The sequence below is a fragment of the Ochotona princeps genome, chromosome 10 (assembly GCF_030435755.1).
Source record: "Ochotona princeps isolate mOchPri1 chromosome 10, mOchPri1.hap1, whole genome shotgun sequence".
In the NCBI taxonomy this organism is placed as follows: domain Eukaryota; kingdom Metazoa; phylum Chordata; class Mammalia; order Lagomorpha; family Ochotonidae; genus Ochotona; species Ochotona princeps.
This window is the reverse complement of record NC_080841.1, coordinates 66,334,084-66,352,941: the sequence shown is the minus strand read 5'-3', so window position 1 is coordinate 66,352,941 and position 18,858 is coordinate 66,334,084. Positions and strand designations below refer to the sequence as shown.

The following is an 18,858-nucleotide window of genomic DNA, read 5'->3' as shown; positions in this document are numbered from 1 at the left end:
GCCTTTAGGAGAGAAGAGAGGAACAGTTCTTTCTCCTCTGCATTAGAGAGAGAGACAGGCTATTTACTTGAAAAAATAAAATAAAACTTCTAACCGAGGTTCACATAACATACATTAATTCTGAATTTTTATATTCTTCCAACTGCCCTTTTTATATTTTTATATAAATATAAGAATTTTTATATTCCTCAAACTACACAAAGCAGCAGCAACAAAGGAAATCATTCACTATCCCCAAAATGCTGAGTCTTCAGGGAAAAACAAGAGAGAGTGTTGGGCTCAAACAAGCTCACAGAGCTAGGGAATAGCAGGCGCAAGATGAAACCAAAACGGTCCTGTTCTTTTCTACTCAGATACACCAATACAAATACATGACTAACTGAAAAACAACGGAGAAGCCACTGGCTCCCAAGGGCTGGCCAGCTGCCCTGGAATCACCCTGACCCGAGATTCTGTACACCTGACTTGGGGCCAGCAAAACCAAACCTGTGGAATCAGTTCCCCAGAACCGGTGGTAAAACAAAGGCAATGAAGATAACAGTGGGCTTGAGTATTTGCCAACAAGTTTGGAATGAACAACATTCCATACGGTAATTCCAAGAGGCAATGGAACAGGCTAACCACAGGTCACAGGCGGGATGTGCTAGGGACCACTGGTCATGTGTGCTGGAAGGGCCAGCTGCGTCTGGACACAGGGCCAGGGCTAGGAGGACCTGCTGCTTTCATCAAGGTGTGTGATCACAGCCCTCTGGCTCCACTGTGCCCACAAGGACAGAAGTGGTTCCTCAAGAACTCTTCCAGAACATCTCCCAGCAGGCACAACTTTCCTAGGAAGAGACACAGTGCCTCCCCAAAGCACAGGCGGCCAGAATGAAGCACGCAGAGCCAAAGGAAAGGGTTCCACGGGAAAAACAGGAAAGGGAACAGATTGGCTTTTTGTCATGGAAGAAAACGATAAAATCTTGTTTCAGTTTAGACAGCAACTTCAATTTGTAATGACCAACAGTTGTATGAATTTATATTTCCAAAATTTCCATTATTATTTCAGAAGACTTTATTCCATAAACCATGAGTTTTGTTTTGGAACATAAATGTTCTTCCATTTTTAAAAAAAAAGTCAAAGGGATACAGGAAATATTCTTACCCCTAACATCATTCTTCAGAAAGTATCTACTAGTGACAGCTTACAGATTCCTTCCTCATGCATATTCTTTTTTAAATTAAAGATTTGTTTTTGTTTGAAAGGCAGAGTTACAGAGAGAAAAGCAGAGTTGGGATCTTGCATCTGCTGGGTCACTCCCCAAATGGCCGCAGTGGTGGACCAACCCAAAGCCAGAAACCAGGAGCTTCCTCTGGGTCTCTCACACGGGCAGCAGGGGGGCCAAGCACTTGGGCCATCCTATGCTGCTTTCTCAGGCACACTGGCAGGGAACTGAATTAGAAGTAGAGCAGCCAGGTCTCACACTGGCACCCATACGGGATGCTGGCACTGCAGGTTGGAAGCTTAGCTTGCTATAGTGCACCATAGCACCGCCTTCCCTTATATATTCAAATTGATTTTTTTCACAAAAAAGGGGGGGGGTATCTTCTGCATAATATTATGCTACAAGCGAGTTTCCTGGTAAGAATGATGTTGAGAGGTGGGCATTAGGCACCTTAGGCCACCTGCACGCCATATGGGAGGACCTGGCTTCAAGTCCCACCTCCACTCCAGGTTCCAGCTTCCTGTGAATGCACACCCTGGGAGCAGCAGGGATGGCCCTCAAGTGCCCACATGGAAGAGCTGAAGAGGGTTCTTGGCTCCTGACAACAGCCTCTCTCAGCCCATCACTGGTTCAGGCATCTGGGGAAGCAAATCAGCAAATCAGAGGTCTCTTGACCTGCTGGTCTCTCTTCCAAATAGATCATTTTTATGTTTTTATATTTAAAAATAAAGAATACCATTTTACTGAATCATAGATTCATAAAGGTAACACGTGATTGACAGAATTTGAGTAGGTCCATCTTAACCTGTGTCAGGGGATAAATACTCTTAAGAAGGGCACAGATGCCCAGCAGGGGAAACTAAGAACTCTCAGGGAAGGTGAGAACCAACAGGTGGGCGAGGCTGCAGCAGAAGAAGAACAGGTTCACCAGATCAAGAGCACAGGAGAGCTCACGAGGGAGGGTCCAATACTAGGCAGGAAAGCCCATCTGAGACAGGCTGATGGGCTGACAGACAGATGGACAGATAAACACCTCTCTACCATGACCTTGGCCAGTGTCCCACAGAAAAATCGTCAGAACCAGCCCCAGGGCAGACCTGTCATCACCCACGACCCCATGGGGCCACATCAGGCACCATGCAGCCAAGGGAGGGACTGCTGCCCACACACAATCTTCTGATCAGACAGCAGGAGAAACACCAGCATTCTGACCTGGGAAGGGTGAAGCTTGGAGCGTGAAACATACACGCTGTAACTGAAAGGCACACGGGACAAAAGGAGATTTTTCTCTGATCTTAAATAATAGAAAGTATTAGTTTTCCCCATCTGGATAATTGAAGGTTTAAACCTTCCACAAAGTAATACAGTTACTGACTTCACTAAAGTGACTGAAGGAGAACAGTGAGGTATAAGGTGCAGGTACTGAGCAGGGGTGTAGGGAGATCCTTGTCCCTGAGAGGGTCCCCCTTCAATCCCAATCCTTGAGAGAGAAGTCCTGTTTATGTTGCTGGCTCAGCTTTCTCCACGTAAGACCCAGAGCATCTCCAAAAGTAAAATATGACACTTCCTTTCACCAAAACCTACTCCTTTTGTTCACTGGCCAATGGAAAGATTCACAGAGGGGACCAGCATTTGACTCAGCAGTCCAGATGCTCCTTGGGACACCTGCATCCCACAGCAGAGTGCCTAGGTTTGAGTTCTGCCTTAGCTCCTCCTTTCACCTTCTGCTAAGGCCTTAGGACACAGTCAGGATGGCTCAAGTACTTCAGGCCCTGCATCCACATGGCAGTCTAGACTGAGTCCCGGGCTCCTGCTTCAGCCTTGTCCAACCTCGCTGTTGTGGGTATCTGGGGAATGAACCAACAGAAATGGTGTGTGTGTGGGGGTGTGTGTGTGTGTGTGTGTGTCCCTGCCTTGCAAAAAAGCAGGAATTTTAAAACATAATAACTTCATAAAACTACAAGCAGGGGCTGCTGCTGTGGTGCATCCCATGATAGCTGCTTTGAGTACCTGGGGCAGCAGTACAACTGTGCTGAGACCTGGGATGGAGTCCCAGACTCTGGCTTTAGCCGGGCCAGCCCTGGATACTGTGGCCATTTGGGGGGTGGGGGAGGTGAACCAGCAGGTGGAGGTAACAAAAAAAAAAAAAAAAAGTTACAAGTGGCACAGTTTCTGGAAAAACATTCAATTATCCTTCTAAAAACTGAGACTTGATGCTAAAGGCTAGAAGGGGAAGAAGGTCCTTAAGAGCAGACAAGGCAAAATTACACTAAAGCTCCACAATGGTCTGCAGAGCACGCCACAGAACAGCACCCAGGGGGCAACAAAAGCTGCACCCAGAACTGAGGGCCCAGCCAATCTGTGGGCCACCAAAGTCTTCAGGCACACTGACCAAATCTGCTGCTGCTTCTGAAAGACTCACTGGCTCACAATGATCTAGAAGCCATAACACACACACATGTGGTCTCTCCATTCTCTCTCACAGCATAACACACAAAACATACAACACTCATATGCAGGCATAAACCACACAAATGTACAATACTCAACTCACCAAAACACAACACACATATATAATACCCAGCACACAACTCACAAAAACACACCCAACACCACTCACACAACAGGACACACACATCACATACAACAAATGTTTGTGTGATACAAATGCCACGCACATATAACATACATCATATAGAACACACAATAAAATATCTGCAACTCACAGGACACACATATAGCACACAAAACATACACACACACATTTAAACCACTGAGGCATGGGTTGCTTTCCTTTTTGCTAACGGTTTACTGACTACAGTATCACAACACTTGTTAGGAAGTCTGCCTCAGGGAAGCCAGCTACGCTGATCCCTCCCTGGGCTTCCGCAAATTCACTCAGAAAATGGGAAGGTCAAATACACTCGCCCAACAAGGTTCAAGAGTAATATTGAGAGAGTGGAATTATAATTCAAGATCAATGCTAAAAATTATCCCAACAGCTCTGACACAGCAACTCTATCAAACAGAATATGCAGTGATATTTAAAAAAAAAGAAAAGTATTACCCCAAATCATTGATCTGTGGCTTTGGGATCCAGGAAAGCACATGACCAGGCCCGGATTCAACGGTTCAACAGGCTGGATGTCTGATCCACCTCCCCTAATCCTCAGCCTGAAGCAGGAGAGGCCCAGAGGTAGGGAGGACAGCCTCAGCCCAACACAGACGGCCCACAGACATCTTGATCTGTGGGCACCCCAACCCCTCAGCACCCCACTCCCCAGTCACTGATTCCAAGCTTCCTGGTACCCAAGCACTCCCACCGTCACTCTACAGTCCCTAGAGTCACAGCTCCACAAGTTCCCAGCTGTTCCTTCTTCTGAACTCAGATCACTCCTTGCTGAGACCACTCACGTGGTGCACATTTCACAATGACTTGGGACAGGTCCCACTCAATGACTTGTGTGTGCTAGCAATACTGAATTCACAACACATTCAGTCTTAGCTCCTTCTGGATTATAAAACAGGTAGTCACCACTCTCATTGAGCCTAATAGAGAACCTCATTTTTAAAAAGCTGCTAATAAAATCGGTGCTTGAAGAAATTAATCTCTACCTAATCAAACAAAGTACAAGCAAATACAATTGGACTAATTAAGGCTATGTGTGTATGTATGTATGCACACACAGGCACAAACACACAGAAATACACTTAGTACATTCAACATGAAGGAGACATGTTCTGCTACTTAAGTTACTATATTTGGTATTCAATAGTACCCAAAACCAGTAACAAACTATACCATCTAAATTTCCAGACAGTATTTGTACTGCTGAATTACCCCCTGAGGAAATAACCCCTAGAAAAAACTGCACAAACTCTAAATATTAAATAGAAAGCCATATAAGCAGAGTTGTCGAGATATGACAACAGCCAAGTGCTTTTTGTCAACAGGTCATCCAAAATCCCAAATGGACGACAGATCCTATTTTTCAGTCATTGTTCAGATGAAATCATCTTTATTATGTGCCCCATGAATTCTAGTAGTTACTACAAACATGAGTCATTCATGAGAACAAAGTATAGCGGGCAGCATTATGGCATGGTGGTTAAGACCACTACCCACAATGCTGGCATCCCATATGGGTGCCAGTTTGAGTCCTGGCTGCTCCACTTCTGACCCAGCTCCCACCTCATGGCCTAGAAAAAGCCACAGACGACGGCTCAAGAACTTGAGCCTCCACCACTGTGGGAGAACCAGAGGAAACTCCTAGCTCCTGGCTTTGGGCTGGCTCAATCCCAGCTGTTATGGCCACCTGGGAAATAGGCCAGCGGATGGCAGATTTCTCTCCCTATTCCTCTTTATAACTCTGACTTTCAAATAAATAAAATCTCATAAAAAAGAAAAAACAAAACACAACCAGCATGCAATGGCAGGGAAGACTATTGACAAAGCCATATAATTTTTTAAAGATTTATTTATTTTTATTGGAAAGGCAGATCTACAGAGAGGAGGAGAGACAGAAAGGAAGATCTTCCGTCCAATGATTTACTCCCCAGGCAGCTGCAACAGCTGGAGCTATGCCAATCCGAAGTCAGGAGCCTCTTCTGCATCTCCCACGCAGGTGCAGGGTCCCAAGGCTTTGGGCCATCCTCGACTGCTTTCCCAGACCACACGCAGGAAGCTGGATGGGAAGTGGGACTGCCGGGATTAGACCCAGTACCCATATGGGATCCTGGTGCATGCAAGGCAAGGACTTTAATCGCTAGGTTATCATGCTGGGCCCCATATAATTTTTTACAAAGCTGGGTTCTAATTATCCAGTATTTGAAAGAGCTTCTCATGCATCTTGAGATTCAGCACATATCAATCTGGGGATTATCCAGTGAGACAGAGAAAGATTGGCCACAATCCAAGGAAAAACGCTTTAAAAATCTCTGCAGTCCACAGGACAGATGATACTTAGATAACAGAAAGTTTAGAGGTATTTAGCTATCTTGCTTTAAAAAAAAAAAATTAGGCAGGCATTTGGCCTAGCAGTTAAGATGCCATTCAGTATACCTGCAACCCACACTGGACTGCCCAGTGGTATCTGGCTGTATCCCCAACTCAGGCTTCCTGCTAAGCACAAAGAACTGGGTCCTGTAACCACTGTAGGAAACCTGGGTTGAATTCCCAGCTCCCTACTTTAGCCTAGTCCAGGACTGACTATTGCAAGCATTCAGGAACCAAACCAGTGTGGATGGGAGTACTGTCTCTCAAATAAATAAAGCTAAAATAAATTTTAAAAGAAAGTTCTTTCCACAGGTTATGTAAGATTTGTGACAGACGCCAACTGTCACATACACACACATACACAGAGACACCGCTAATACACTGAGTCTATAGTCAGAAGACAAAACAGAAGAACGGAGAAAGAGTAAGGCATGGGACGAGATGACTTAAGAAGGAATTTAAAATGTAGAAATAACAAATGGAAATTAAATATATACTCCATGATTACTTAAGAGAAACCAAGAGTTAGTCTAAGTTACTAGTAACAATGTCATACTTTCTTTTGGAGCTGTAGTCAATATTCAGGAACCATTCTATTATTATCGAGACAAATTCAAAACTAAAATTAATCCATAATACTGTGTAATGATACAGATACAGATCATCAAATTAATATAATTCACTAAAAGTAAAATTGTATCTTTTTAAAAGATTGGGCTATTATGCAGATAAGATGCGACTTGGAATTTAAGCTACTTAAAACCAACAAACAGAAATTGACATTTTGGGATTTGATTGCTTACAGCCTTTATCTATACTCCTGACGGCACTTTTTCTTCTTGCTACTTATTAAATATTTATTGTAGGATTAAGCCTGTGATTATAAAGAAAACTGAAAATCATTGCAAAAGTTAAAAGACAAATAAAAAAAAGAAGGTGGGTGTGAGGGAGGTTTGTTAGGAAAGTATTATTATGCTCTTAAAGCTGTATGTATGAAATACATAAAATCCGCTTCCTTTTAACGTTTCCCTTGACTGTAACAACCATGATACCAGCTAGGGTGAGACTGAGCAGTCTTCACAGTTTACAGAACAGCTGTAGTCATAAACACACAGATCTGAGGACAAACTCAATATTCCACGTTTTACATTTAACCTAATAATGAGACTTGCAGTATGTCGGAGCCAGTCACACAGGAGGCAATCACTTCACTTTTAAAAAGAAAGCTCAATGCAAAGACAGAGTATTGAAAATTATCTTTGTTTTGGAATTTATTCAACATACAGGAAAATCTTCAGGGGTTCCAGACATTCACATAACTGTCTTTATTGATAATATTTTCTGACTGAGGACATGAGAATTTGTCACTACCTAACAACACTTCAAATCGAATGTGTTAAAGGGAAAAGGCATACACATTAAAATGCATACACATGTACACACATACACAATGAAAGTCTCACACACACGGATTCAAAATTCCACTGCAAATGGGAATAATCAAGGATGAGGGTGAGGTGGAACGAAATCGGAATAAAAAAAGACAGATGTTCTAGGATATTTCTTGAGACAATACCCCAAATAAGTATCTGTCAAATAAACAACAAAAAAAATCTTACCTGAATTAAGACTTTTTTATTTACATAAAAAGGAAAATATGTTCTAACAATATTCTGTAATCATTAGATTACCTTCAGAGTTATAAGTAAATAGCTTCCTGCTAAGCAGGTAAAGATATAAATACAGTAACTGAAGACAGTCACAAATTCAGACGTTATTAAGCCAACTGCAGCTGTGACAAGTCAAGTGCCTTCTGGAGACTACACTTCCCTTAAACATTGTCCTAGAATCGTGTGCCAGTGATGAATGGGTAGTGACTCTGGTTACACCACAGATACAGATAACAGCCTCTGTTCCCACCAGTGAGCAACATTCAACTATAAAGTCCCACTTACACACGAGTTACTTCTACTAAGATTCTGGGGAGGCCACGGAGGATCAGGGTTCAAGTCCATTATACGGCCCCAATTCCTGGAAGAACTGGAGACCACTATGAAATAGGAGGGCACTTAACTCAGAAGAAAAGCACTCTACATAAAAGAACTAAAAAAAATTGATTGCTTAGTAAGTGATGGATGGTTGCTGTAGAAACAGTCACAATCGCTCTGCTTAGTAACAGGGAAGCTTCCAGGGAGGTCACCCTTTTCCTGTAGAGATGCCGAGGATGTAATTCCTGGAACCCCACATGGAATTATCTTTCCCAGAAACATCATGAGGAACAAATGGGTCCAAGAACAAACATCAGTGCCTCCTGAACGAAAAGCTCAACATTCCTGACGTCACTGCATGGTGGTACCTTCACTCACATTCCTGGTCCTTGGAAAGCTACATTTTCCCACTTTTTTTTTCCTCCATTGGGGCTCTTTCTAGATAGACACTGTAGCCTGAACTGAGGCAACCCAGCATGAGAAATAGCGAGTTCAGGAAGCTGCGCCCCAGCTGACAGCGCCAAGGAGGGGACACGTGCCAAGCTGCGACGGGATGTTGTCAGGTCCTTACTACAACATTATAAAAGTAGATCTGATGGGCAGCCTGGGGCAGCTGTGGGAACTGCAAACAGGACAGACTGGCTGACCCAGGATGAAGCCGTGCACTCAGCGGGCATGACCTTGAACTCTCCAGATATCTGACCCTCAGGAAGGACCAGGGGCGAGGGGCAGGCAGCCCAGACAAGTTGCAAGACCCAGGCACAAACACCTCAAACAGGGAAGTGAAGAAAGACCCAAAGAGATTCAGGAAGCATAGAAGAAAATCGCCCACAATTTTAAAATGGATTATTGCACTTTGCTGTCCCAGCATACCTAGAAATCCAGCCCTTGAGGGAACCCAGCCCTCCTATAGCACCTGGCCAACTAAAGGATTCCCTCCGATAGTCTCAGGCTCCGCCACCATTCTTAGGCAGACCTGACATCCTTACATATCTATAAATCACTTTTCTCAACATTTGTGCAACTTGCACACTGATATAACTGGTGATGCTCTATCTGCAGGAGACAGAAGGCAAATCTGCTTTGTATTATTTTGTTCACTGAGAAAGACCCAGGATCTTCCAATATGGTTAATAACACTATTTTATTTGTCCATCTTTATGTCAGGCAAACTATAATTTAACAAATCTCTTGTGGTCTGTCCTTTAACTTCCTTATGGAGATCATCAGGACAGACTCACAACATTTTCTCTTTTTTTAAGATTTATTCTTTTTTATTATTATTATTGGAAAGGCAGATCTACTGAGAGGAGAGACAGGAAGATCTTCCATTCGCTAGTTTACTCCCCAAGTGGCTGCAATGGCAGAGTTGAGACGATCCAAAGTCAGGAGCCAGGAGCTTCTTCCAGGTCTTCCACACAAGTGCAGGGTCCCAAGGCCATCCTCGACTGCTTTCCCGGGGTACAAGCAGGGAGTTGGATGGGAAGTGGCAGCAGGGACATGAACCAGCAACCATATGGGATCCCAGCAGATGTAAGGCGAGGATTTAGCCACTAGGCTATCATACCAGGTCCAGTATTTTCATCTTTACAGGGAAGCGAATTGCACTTTGGTGAGAAAGCAAACAAGAACTAGAATGGAGATTCAAAATGCATGGCTACATACTTCCTAGGAATGATGAAGTTAAGAAATGTGACCCTGGGTCAATGCAAAGGAATCCAAGGAAACAAATCCACGCACTCCCGATATGCAAGACTAGCTTCCCAGGAACCAGTGAAGAGACTGGAGAAACGCCGGCAAATGCAGACTTCCCCATCTTGAGGTTTCATTTGTTGTGTTAACTTCACTCCAGTGACTGCCTACAGTGTCTATGCAAAACCCAGATCCAGAAATCAGCCCATAGACTCCTCCAACCTCGACCAAAGGTTCAAAACCCACGACTGGTGCTATTTGCATGGCCATCGTTCAACCACTGTGCCCCTCAACTGCTGCCCAGTGCTTACTGAACACCTAGCAGCAGCCAAGGACCTAACACGGATCTAAGGAGCCTAGCACGTGACTCACAGAACAACAACTAGCTTTCCATTCTGTAAGCTCTCATAGCACTGATCAGGTATTGGGTAAAAGCCTCTTAGCTGAATTAATAATACAACAAAGTTACCCTCTATTCTTTCCTGGTTTTCAGACCGTGAGCTCCAAAGCAGGATGCCTCAAATATTGCTGTATCTAGAGCAATTGGCTGTTCACAAGGAGACAGCGCGCCTATAACACAAAAGTTCTAGTCCCTCCACCACTTCCTCCAACAACACACTCAGGATCCCAAGCCAAAAAAGCCAATGGCCATCTCCAATTGATGGTTTCTACCCCTGAATTTGCACCACAAATTAAGAAGAGTCACAACATTCAAAAAATCTAGCATATTTTCATTGTGATTTAACAACTTCCAGCAAAGGAATAGATTTCAACCATCTCCCCTAAACTAAAGATCATAAATCTAGACAACAGGCCTTTAAATAAGGCCCTGTTTAAAGTCATGTCAAAACCACCACCCAGGGGCCAGCATAGTCATCACATAGCAGGCTGACCCCCTACCTCTGCAGCCAGATGGCCTTGTCGGCACTAGTTCAAGTCCCAGTTGCCCCACTTCCAGTCCAACTCCCTGCTAATGAGTGTGTGAAATCAGTGGAGGATAGCTCAAGTGCTTCGGCACCTACAACCACATGGGAGACCCAAAGAAGCTCCTGGCTTTGGATAAACACAATTGTGGGCATTTGGGGAGTGAACCAGTGGATGGAAGGTCTCTTGGTCCCTTTCTCTCTCCCCTGTTCCTTCTCTCTCTGTGACTCTGCCATTCAAATAAATAACTCTTTGCAAAAGAAATAATTAAAAAAATTAAAGAAACTACCAACCAAAACCCAAACTTTCGTAGAATAGACAGGAAAACCTCAGTCATCCACAAGGAATGCCCATGCTGTCATAAATCCAGTGATTAAAAATTATAATAGGAGACTGGAGTTTTGTACAGCGCCCACTTGAGGCACCTCCTCCTGGAGTACCTGGATTCAATGTCCCATTCTTGTTAATATGTGCCCCGGAAGGCAGAACGACCCACGTGGTTGGACTAAGAAGACCTGGCTTGTCTTCCTGGCTTCTGGCTTTGGCCTGAAATGAACCAACACATGGGAGAGCTCCCTCCACTTCCCTTGTCTGCCTCTCAAGTAAAAATAAATGAAAGTGAAGGGTACATAACACACAATAGAAACTAGTTGGTTTTTTTCTTTCCTAGCAGTGATTTCAGGATGCCCTTGTATTCATTTGTACATATCTGAAATTAAGTCTTAAGGATGTTACAGACTAAATCTAAATTAAGAAGCAAAAAAAAAGAACAAAAAAATGAAATAGACTGGGATTAAAGGAATGCAAAAGTATAAGGGCACTGTGATTCAACTCCTTTAAAAATTACATTAAGGCAAAGACTAGAATGGAAGAGATGATATGTTCACCTATAATTTGTCATTTTACAGTATTAATGTCATTGCATTTCTCTAACAATTAAAATAAGGATAAAAATGTGCCCTAACTGTGAATCACAAAATCCCTCCATACCTTACTACCTTGGATAGTTGGGGTATAGTATAAGGCTCTTAGGGAAAAAACTATCTCAAGTTACAATTCACATACTACAGAAAACCCATGTTATAATACAAGACATCCAAGGAAGTTTCACAAAAAGACTGCTGGCTGTAATTTAAAATTTCACAGCTCAGTATCTTAGCATTTCCTGGCTTTATTTGGAGAGCTTATTAAAATTAATTCTCCAATTAAAACAATGAAGAAAGAAGGTATGCATATGCTCAGAAGAGCTAAACTCACTCCTGCGGCATGTCAGCGCCTATCTTCTTACCCCACACCAGCTGAAATTCCCAATTAGAGCATTCTCTTTAAGAGCACTATTTATTATCTTCATGAACAATTGGATGCAATTACCTCTTTTGAGACATGACAAGTTTTTGACCCTCAGCAAGAACAGAACACTGCCAAACAATAGTGGGTAACCCTGTATGGCACACAATAAAATCATAAAAGAAGGGAACTGAAAGCCAGCAATGTTGACAACAGGTGTACGGAAAGGAAACTGGAACATGGGAAGAACACTAATCCAATAAACGGTGGTCAGCAACCAATCACTTCACTCAATAGTGCCTTCCATTTTGCAAGAAATGAAATGTTCCCTATCCCCAAGATAAAAATCAGTTTGCAAATATAACTCAAACAACACCAACCAGGAGTTTCCTTTTTTTTAATGTTGCCTGAATAATTATAAGAACTAGAAATGATCTTAATAATATGACTAGGATTTGAACTGGTGAGTCATTTGGTGCATATGACATCAAAACTAAGATTATTCAATAAATTCTCTTTACAATTCATAAGAATGCTACAACTCATCCCATAAATCACCGCATTAAAAAAGAATCAGTTCTAAAAAAAGAGACAACCCATTTGAAGAAGGTTGGGAGGAGAAAAGCAAAAAGTGACTCATAACATCCCACAGCTTAGAGCCTTAAGTGGATCCCGCATGAAACAAAATAGAGAACCCGGTTACAGCTTTAGTCCCATGAAGTTCAGATCCAAACAGAATGACTACAGCACTGTAAATATCTCATTAGCATTAGGCACAACCTTATATCTGTGCCATGAATGTGTGTGTGTGTGTGTGTGTGTGTGAGAGAGAGAGAGAGAGAGAGAGAGAGTATGCGTGTGTGTGTGTGTTTACTTTCCTAGCTTCTTGGCTAAATTTGACATCCAAATTATTTACCTAGAAAGGAACATTCTAAATGAGCAATTGCTATAACTCAGGAATTTTTAAAAGCCTACATAATTAAAAACACAAACATCATTGCTGCCATTTGACATGCTAATAGAAGAAACAATATTTTATCATGCCAATGGTTCCATTTCATCCACCACAACACTTAGAGTTATCTATAACAACTTTCAGATGGACAAAACAAAGTTAACATATTGGTTAAGCCTGAGACCTGACTCCAATGGAGTCACTTGCTTAATCCAACACCACAGCCACATCTGTTGAACCTTCTCTTTCCTCCTCTCCCAAGAACAACAAATTGTCAGTGAGGTTCCAGAAAGTAACAGTTGTTCACACATTAGGTTTACAAGTAAGCTAATTACCCTTCAACCAAAAATACCATGCAAAATTTTTGCATAGCAACAGGGAGACCTGAGACTCCTCTTACACACGGTCAAAGGTGGCCTCAGGGTTAAAGCTCTAGCACAGATGTGCACTGTACAGCACCAGGATCTCCCAAGAAGAGCCCCAAGGCTGAGGAAGATAGTAGGTGAACAGATCTCAACTTCCACAGCAAAATACACCTACTGTGCCCAAAGGTCCTGAAAAAGGGACTGTCAAAATCTACAAACCGGGACCAGTGCTACGGCTTCACAGGTAAAGATACCACCTGTGATGCTGGCATCTCATATGGGCACCAGTTTGAGTCCCAGCTGCTCCACTTCTGATCCAGCTCCCTGCTAATGACCTGGGAGAGTAGCAGAGGATGGCTCAAGTGTTTGGGCCCCTGCAGTCATACAGAAGACCCAGATGAAACTGCTGGCTTCAGCAGCCCCAGTTTCAGCTACTGTGGCCTTCAGGAGAATGAACCAGTGGCTGGAAGCTACGACTCTCGCTTTCTGCCTCTATTTTCCTTTGTGTTGTGTTTTGTGTGTGTGTGTATGTGCGTGTTTAATTCTTTCAAATAAATAAATCTTAGGGAAAAAAAGAAAAACTTCTACACACCCTCCACCTTGCCATCAGAAAAGAACCAGCATTTATGAAAGTGCTAGCAGTTCCATACTCACTGAGAACATGTTAAGTTAAACTCTATTATACAGAAAGTTCACAGAAAGTGGAATTAAAAGTTCAACTGTGATGCAAAACACTTCTGAAACCCAGGTAGTTTTGTTTAACAATATACATGGTTTTTCCTTGAACTTTCTGAAGATCTCTGTAGAACATAATATAGTTGAATTAATCTGGTCTATTACTTAGCAAAGTTGAGTGTAAATTTAGAAATTCCCATTAGCATTAAGAAGAAACACACTAACAATTATAAAGCCAAAAGGTATAAAACATCCTACAGATTTTTTTTTAAAAAAGACTTTTTTGCCAAAAAAAAAAAATTACACCCCTGAAATATCAGGAAGCCGCTCCTTCTTTAGATTCAAGCCCAGTGTTTGAAGTGTGTGCACAGCCCAAATAGTGACGAATGAAATGAAATTCTCTCCAACTTTCAGTCATCGATTGAATTGTTTTTTTAAATAAGACACGAGTCTGTCCTTATTGCAAAGTTCCCTGTTTCCTTTCAAATTTACCTTGTGTCTCCAAGTAAAGGTTTTCCTTAAGCCAAATGATGTTTATCTGAAAGTTCCTTAAAGCCTAAAGAAAGATTGTGCTATTTCAAAAGATAAGCATGCAGGCTTCAGGAGGGAAAAAGAAAATCATCTCAGGGCAGGGGTGTGGGAAAGGAGCCGCCACTGCCCCGCTGGCTGGTATGCCGCTGTGGCTTTCTCCTCCATCCCAGCAGAGCCATAATCCCTGGCACCACACCACTGAAGTCACCCAGACTGGGGGGCAGAGGCTGCCAGGGCCCTTACAAGGGCTGCCCGCCACATCTGCCCGCAGCAAGCTGTGGTACTTGGCTGACGGGGGGTTGTTCGCAGCCTCACCTTCCCCGGCAAGAGGTCAGCGGGAAGCACTGGCCAGTCAAATGGAGAGGCAGGGGGACAAGGAGGAGGAGGAAAGTGGATCAACAAAGTGAAAAAAAAAATGGACACCTACAGCCAAGAAGTCAATTTTCAGCCTTTTGCCAAACAATGACCCAATAACATGAAAACAACGCTGGAGTATATAACAGCACCTGGTGGAAGGTAAAAACCAAAAATACACCAGTGTTTAGAAATTCAGAGGATACCCAGCTTGTTAAAGGCTGGCAATCTCCACAGGAACCTTAAGAAACCATTCTACTTAATTTTTCCCCCAGTCCACATTCTGTGCTTGAAGATGGAATTTCTTTTCCATCTTCCTCGGTATGAACAGAGAACTGGAAAGGCCACATGTGTTTCTCCAATATATTTTCTGATAGTTTAATAAAACAATGACAGCCAACTTAAAGAATTCCTTCCATATAAATTCTGATTGAAGACTAAATGTGAAAGCAATACACTGAGCTAATTCAGCATGAAACGTTGTTTTAAGTTTTTGCTTTCAAAGTGGATTGTTGCAGAATTTTTTTTCTCTCTCAAGTTCCACGACATAGAGACATTGGGATTTTTGATCCTTCCATTTGAGGGTACCTATTAAGCTATCCTGGAAAACTTGATTCATCTAACTTACGCCAGTAAAAACAATTCTACGTGATTTACGAATCCCAAAAGACCTCATGGCACAAATCTAAAAACTCAACATTTGATGAAATGGAATTTCATGATAAAATCAAAGATGGTACAGCTAATGGGGCGGGGTGGGGTGGGGGGGAGGGAGAGGTGGAGTGGGATAGCCCAGGAGGAGGGGCAGAGGAAGGAGACAGGTTGATCAGAGCAGCACGGTATCCCTTGGATTTTTGTATTCTTCCAAGTACAGGTCAGGTCTCAGCAAATCTTTTGCAGAAAAACATATGAGCTTCCTACACACAAACAACAGACCTTCCTCTACCCTGTCACTCCACAAGAATCTCGATAAGTCTTTAAGAAAAACAAAAGTGTGCAAACACACAGTGGTCAAAGGACTCAGACTCGGTATAACCTTAGTTGGAAGTAACTTTGCTGTCCTCAGGACAGCTCACCCTCCCCAGAGTGATAGCTGAGGGCAGGTGAGCATGTTACCTAAAAATGCAACACTCTGTGGCCCTGAGCGGGGACACGAGCCAGGCCACGCATTCCCAGGCACCGTCCCAGACTTTAAGAACCCATGGCAGCCAACTCCCAGGCTGGCAGAGGCAGGAGAGGTGGCCCCTCGCAGGTGGACTCCAACCGACTGAGTTAGGACAGCTTCAGGCGTCACTGACATGGATGGGACATCTTACCTGAGTAAATGCAAACACAGCAGAGGTGCCTGTTCTGCCGTTAAAGAGAGGCCCTGGCGAGGCAAGTGTGGGGGAAAAAAACCTCCACAGGGAAACAAATCTAACCGCAAAAGGCTGACAAAAACCAAAGAGCTGGAGCGCACGATTTCTCATAGTTACTTTCTCCCTTCCAACGAGCTGCCCGCCCTGCACGCTTTCCCTAGCCCGTGCCAACCTGTACATTGCTCCCAGCGGATTCCTGCCGCTCTGCTTCCTGCCTCTAGCCATCGCCCCTCAGCATCGTCACCTAGTCAGACGGGTGACCGCTAGGCACAGAGACTCCAGGAAAAGATTGTTTCTTCCACCTTCTTGCTGGCAGCCTGTTTCACACCACAGACCCCACTGAATGCCCGGGTGGGAGACAGGAACACTCCCAGGGCACGCAGAACTGAAAAGCCGGTTGACGCCACACCGCAGCCCCGACGCTGATGCTCCCACCACCCCCACCACTTTCTGCGCTCAAACAGTGTGCCACAGGAAAACATAAAGCCGACTTCAGCTCCTCCCAGCTGATGAAAGCTGGCACGAATGAACTGACTTTCTGGCCGGCAGCCCTTAAAAAACCGTTACAAAAAAAAAAAAAAAAAAAAAGTTCGCCATGCTCCAAATAGAAATTGAAGAGGAGCCAACCTCTCCCCCACTCAGCACCTTACCTGAGTGGTCTCCCAGTGGGCCTCAGGCAACAGCTAGGAAATATTTAACATTTTGGAACTTTGGAGGGCTTCCCCCTTCCCACCTGTTTTTTTTTTTTAAAGACCTAGCAAAATCCCATGTAAAACTTAATGACAGTTGAGCACACGATCTCCACCACCAAGAAAGCACAGTCGCCAATGTGTCACCAAATCTCGATGCGCTGGGATGGAAGCCAGATGTCCACACTGGCCAGAAGAAGGAGGTACCACGCGAAGCTATCCCACCTTCCTATCACAATCCAGGGCGAACAATAGTAGTAGTATCTTCTTCCCCCACCCCCACCCCCGCCCCAGCCCCGGTCACGCCAGGATGCCCAGGACGTGGTGGAGAGCGGATCTGAAAGTCCAATGACAAGTTTCACAGGAGAACAAGGCCGGTCGGGGCACCATCAGAGGCCGTCCTCTCCATCTGCCCACCTAAGACAAGCGAACGTGGTCGCAGGCGCACACGGCGCCGCCGCCGCCGCATCAAGGACGGACGCGCGGCTCCCGGGGAGGGCACAGCGTACATTCACAGCAAGGCCGTTCGCTCCTGGGCCCCAGAGGTTGCTCCATCTTGGTGCGTTCTAACGCCGCGCGCCAAGGCCCCGCCGCAGCGCGCAGCAGGGGGATCGCGGCAGCACAACAGCCGGCACGGCCGAGGAGGGCGGGGGCCGCGGCGCACACGCACCCGGCCCGGCCTCGGGGACCACGGCGCGGGGCCGGCCGCCGCCTCAGGGCCCGATCGCCGCGGCCGCCGCCCCCTTGCCCCTTGAAGGGGTTCGCCACCAACCCACCCTCGGCGACCCGGGGCCCTCCCAGATGCTGACAGATCGGCACGGCCCCGCGGCCCTGGGCCCGGGGCAAGGAGGAGCGGGGCGGGAGGGGGCCTGGTTACCTTCCGACAGCTCCAGCTCCAGCTCGGCCAGGCGGGCCCTCACCTCCAGGGGCAGAGCCATGCCTTCCAGGCTGCGGTCCGCCATGCTCGCACCGCAGACGCCTCCGCCCTGCCGGCCTCCTCTTTGTTCGCAGGCGGAGGTCTCGGCGGCCGCTCCTCGCGCCCAGTGGAACCGCACCGAGGAGGAGGCGGCGGGCGCGGGCGCGGGCGGCCAGGCGGCCAGGCGGCGGGCGGGCGGGCGCGCAGGGATTTCTCCTCCTCCCTCAGGCGCCTCCTCGGCGCGGCCCCGCAAAGGCGGCCTCGCGCCCGCTCGGCGCGCCCCCACGCGGGCCCCGGCCCGCTCAGCCCCGCGCTCCGCGGGCTCCTGGCGCTGCGGCCGCCGCGGTCACGGCCACCGGCTCGCTGCTCCGCGGCCGCCCAGCCCGGCGGGAGCGCCGCTGCGCGCGCTCGTGACGACAGGGGGCGCGCGTGGGCGGCGGCGCGCGCAGGGAAGGCGGCGGGGTGGCGGGGGGGTCGCGGGCGCGCGCTCCTGGGCGGGCGCGCGCGGACGCGCTCCTCGGGGCGCGCTGGGAGAGCGTGGGGCTGCGGTGGTCCCCCTCGCGGCCGGCACAAGCGCAGAGCCAGGCGGGGCTGCGCGGGCCCGGGTTCGGATACCCCGTGACTCCCGGTCCAAAAGGGGCCTGGCAGCCCGACCCCAGCACCTCGTCTCCCTGTGGGTTGATGTACGGAATCCTTCTTGGCGCCTCAGCTAAAACTTCAAGTGCTCTAGCTGTTTTGAGGTGTTCTTTTTTTTTAATGAATACTTTTAGAAGGGGCGATACAAGACTAGCATGGACTGCTCGGACAGTGCATGAATTCTGGATCTAGAACCAACTAGCATATGACCTTGAGCTACTGGGTGTTTTTCCCTGAGCTTTACTTCCCCTCTATGAAGGGGGAGCCGTTGAGCGATGGCAGGAGCG

The 18,858-nt window shown here is 45.9% G+C and overlaps 1 protein-coding gene across 2 annotated transcripts in view; it reads right to left on the bottom strand.

Moving 5' to 3' along the window:
* Nucleotides 1-18,329, bottom strand: part of DIP2C (disco interacting protein 2 homolog C) — a 408,787-nt gene extending 390,458 nt beyond the window's left edge. For both annotated transcript variants that reach the window (XM_058669544.1, XM_058669545.1), the window contains exon 1: nt 17,897-18,329. In XM_058669544.1, coding sequence (XP_058525527.1) covers nt 17,897-17,981 — 85 coding nt within the window. In that variant the 5' untranslated portion in view covers nt 17,982-18,329. The remainder of the gene's footprint in view (nt 1-17,896) is intronic.
* Between the last annotated feature and the right edge of the window lie 529 nt (nt 18,330-18,858).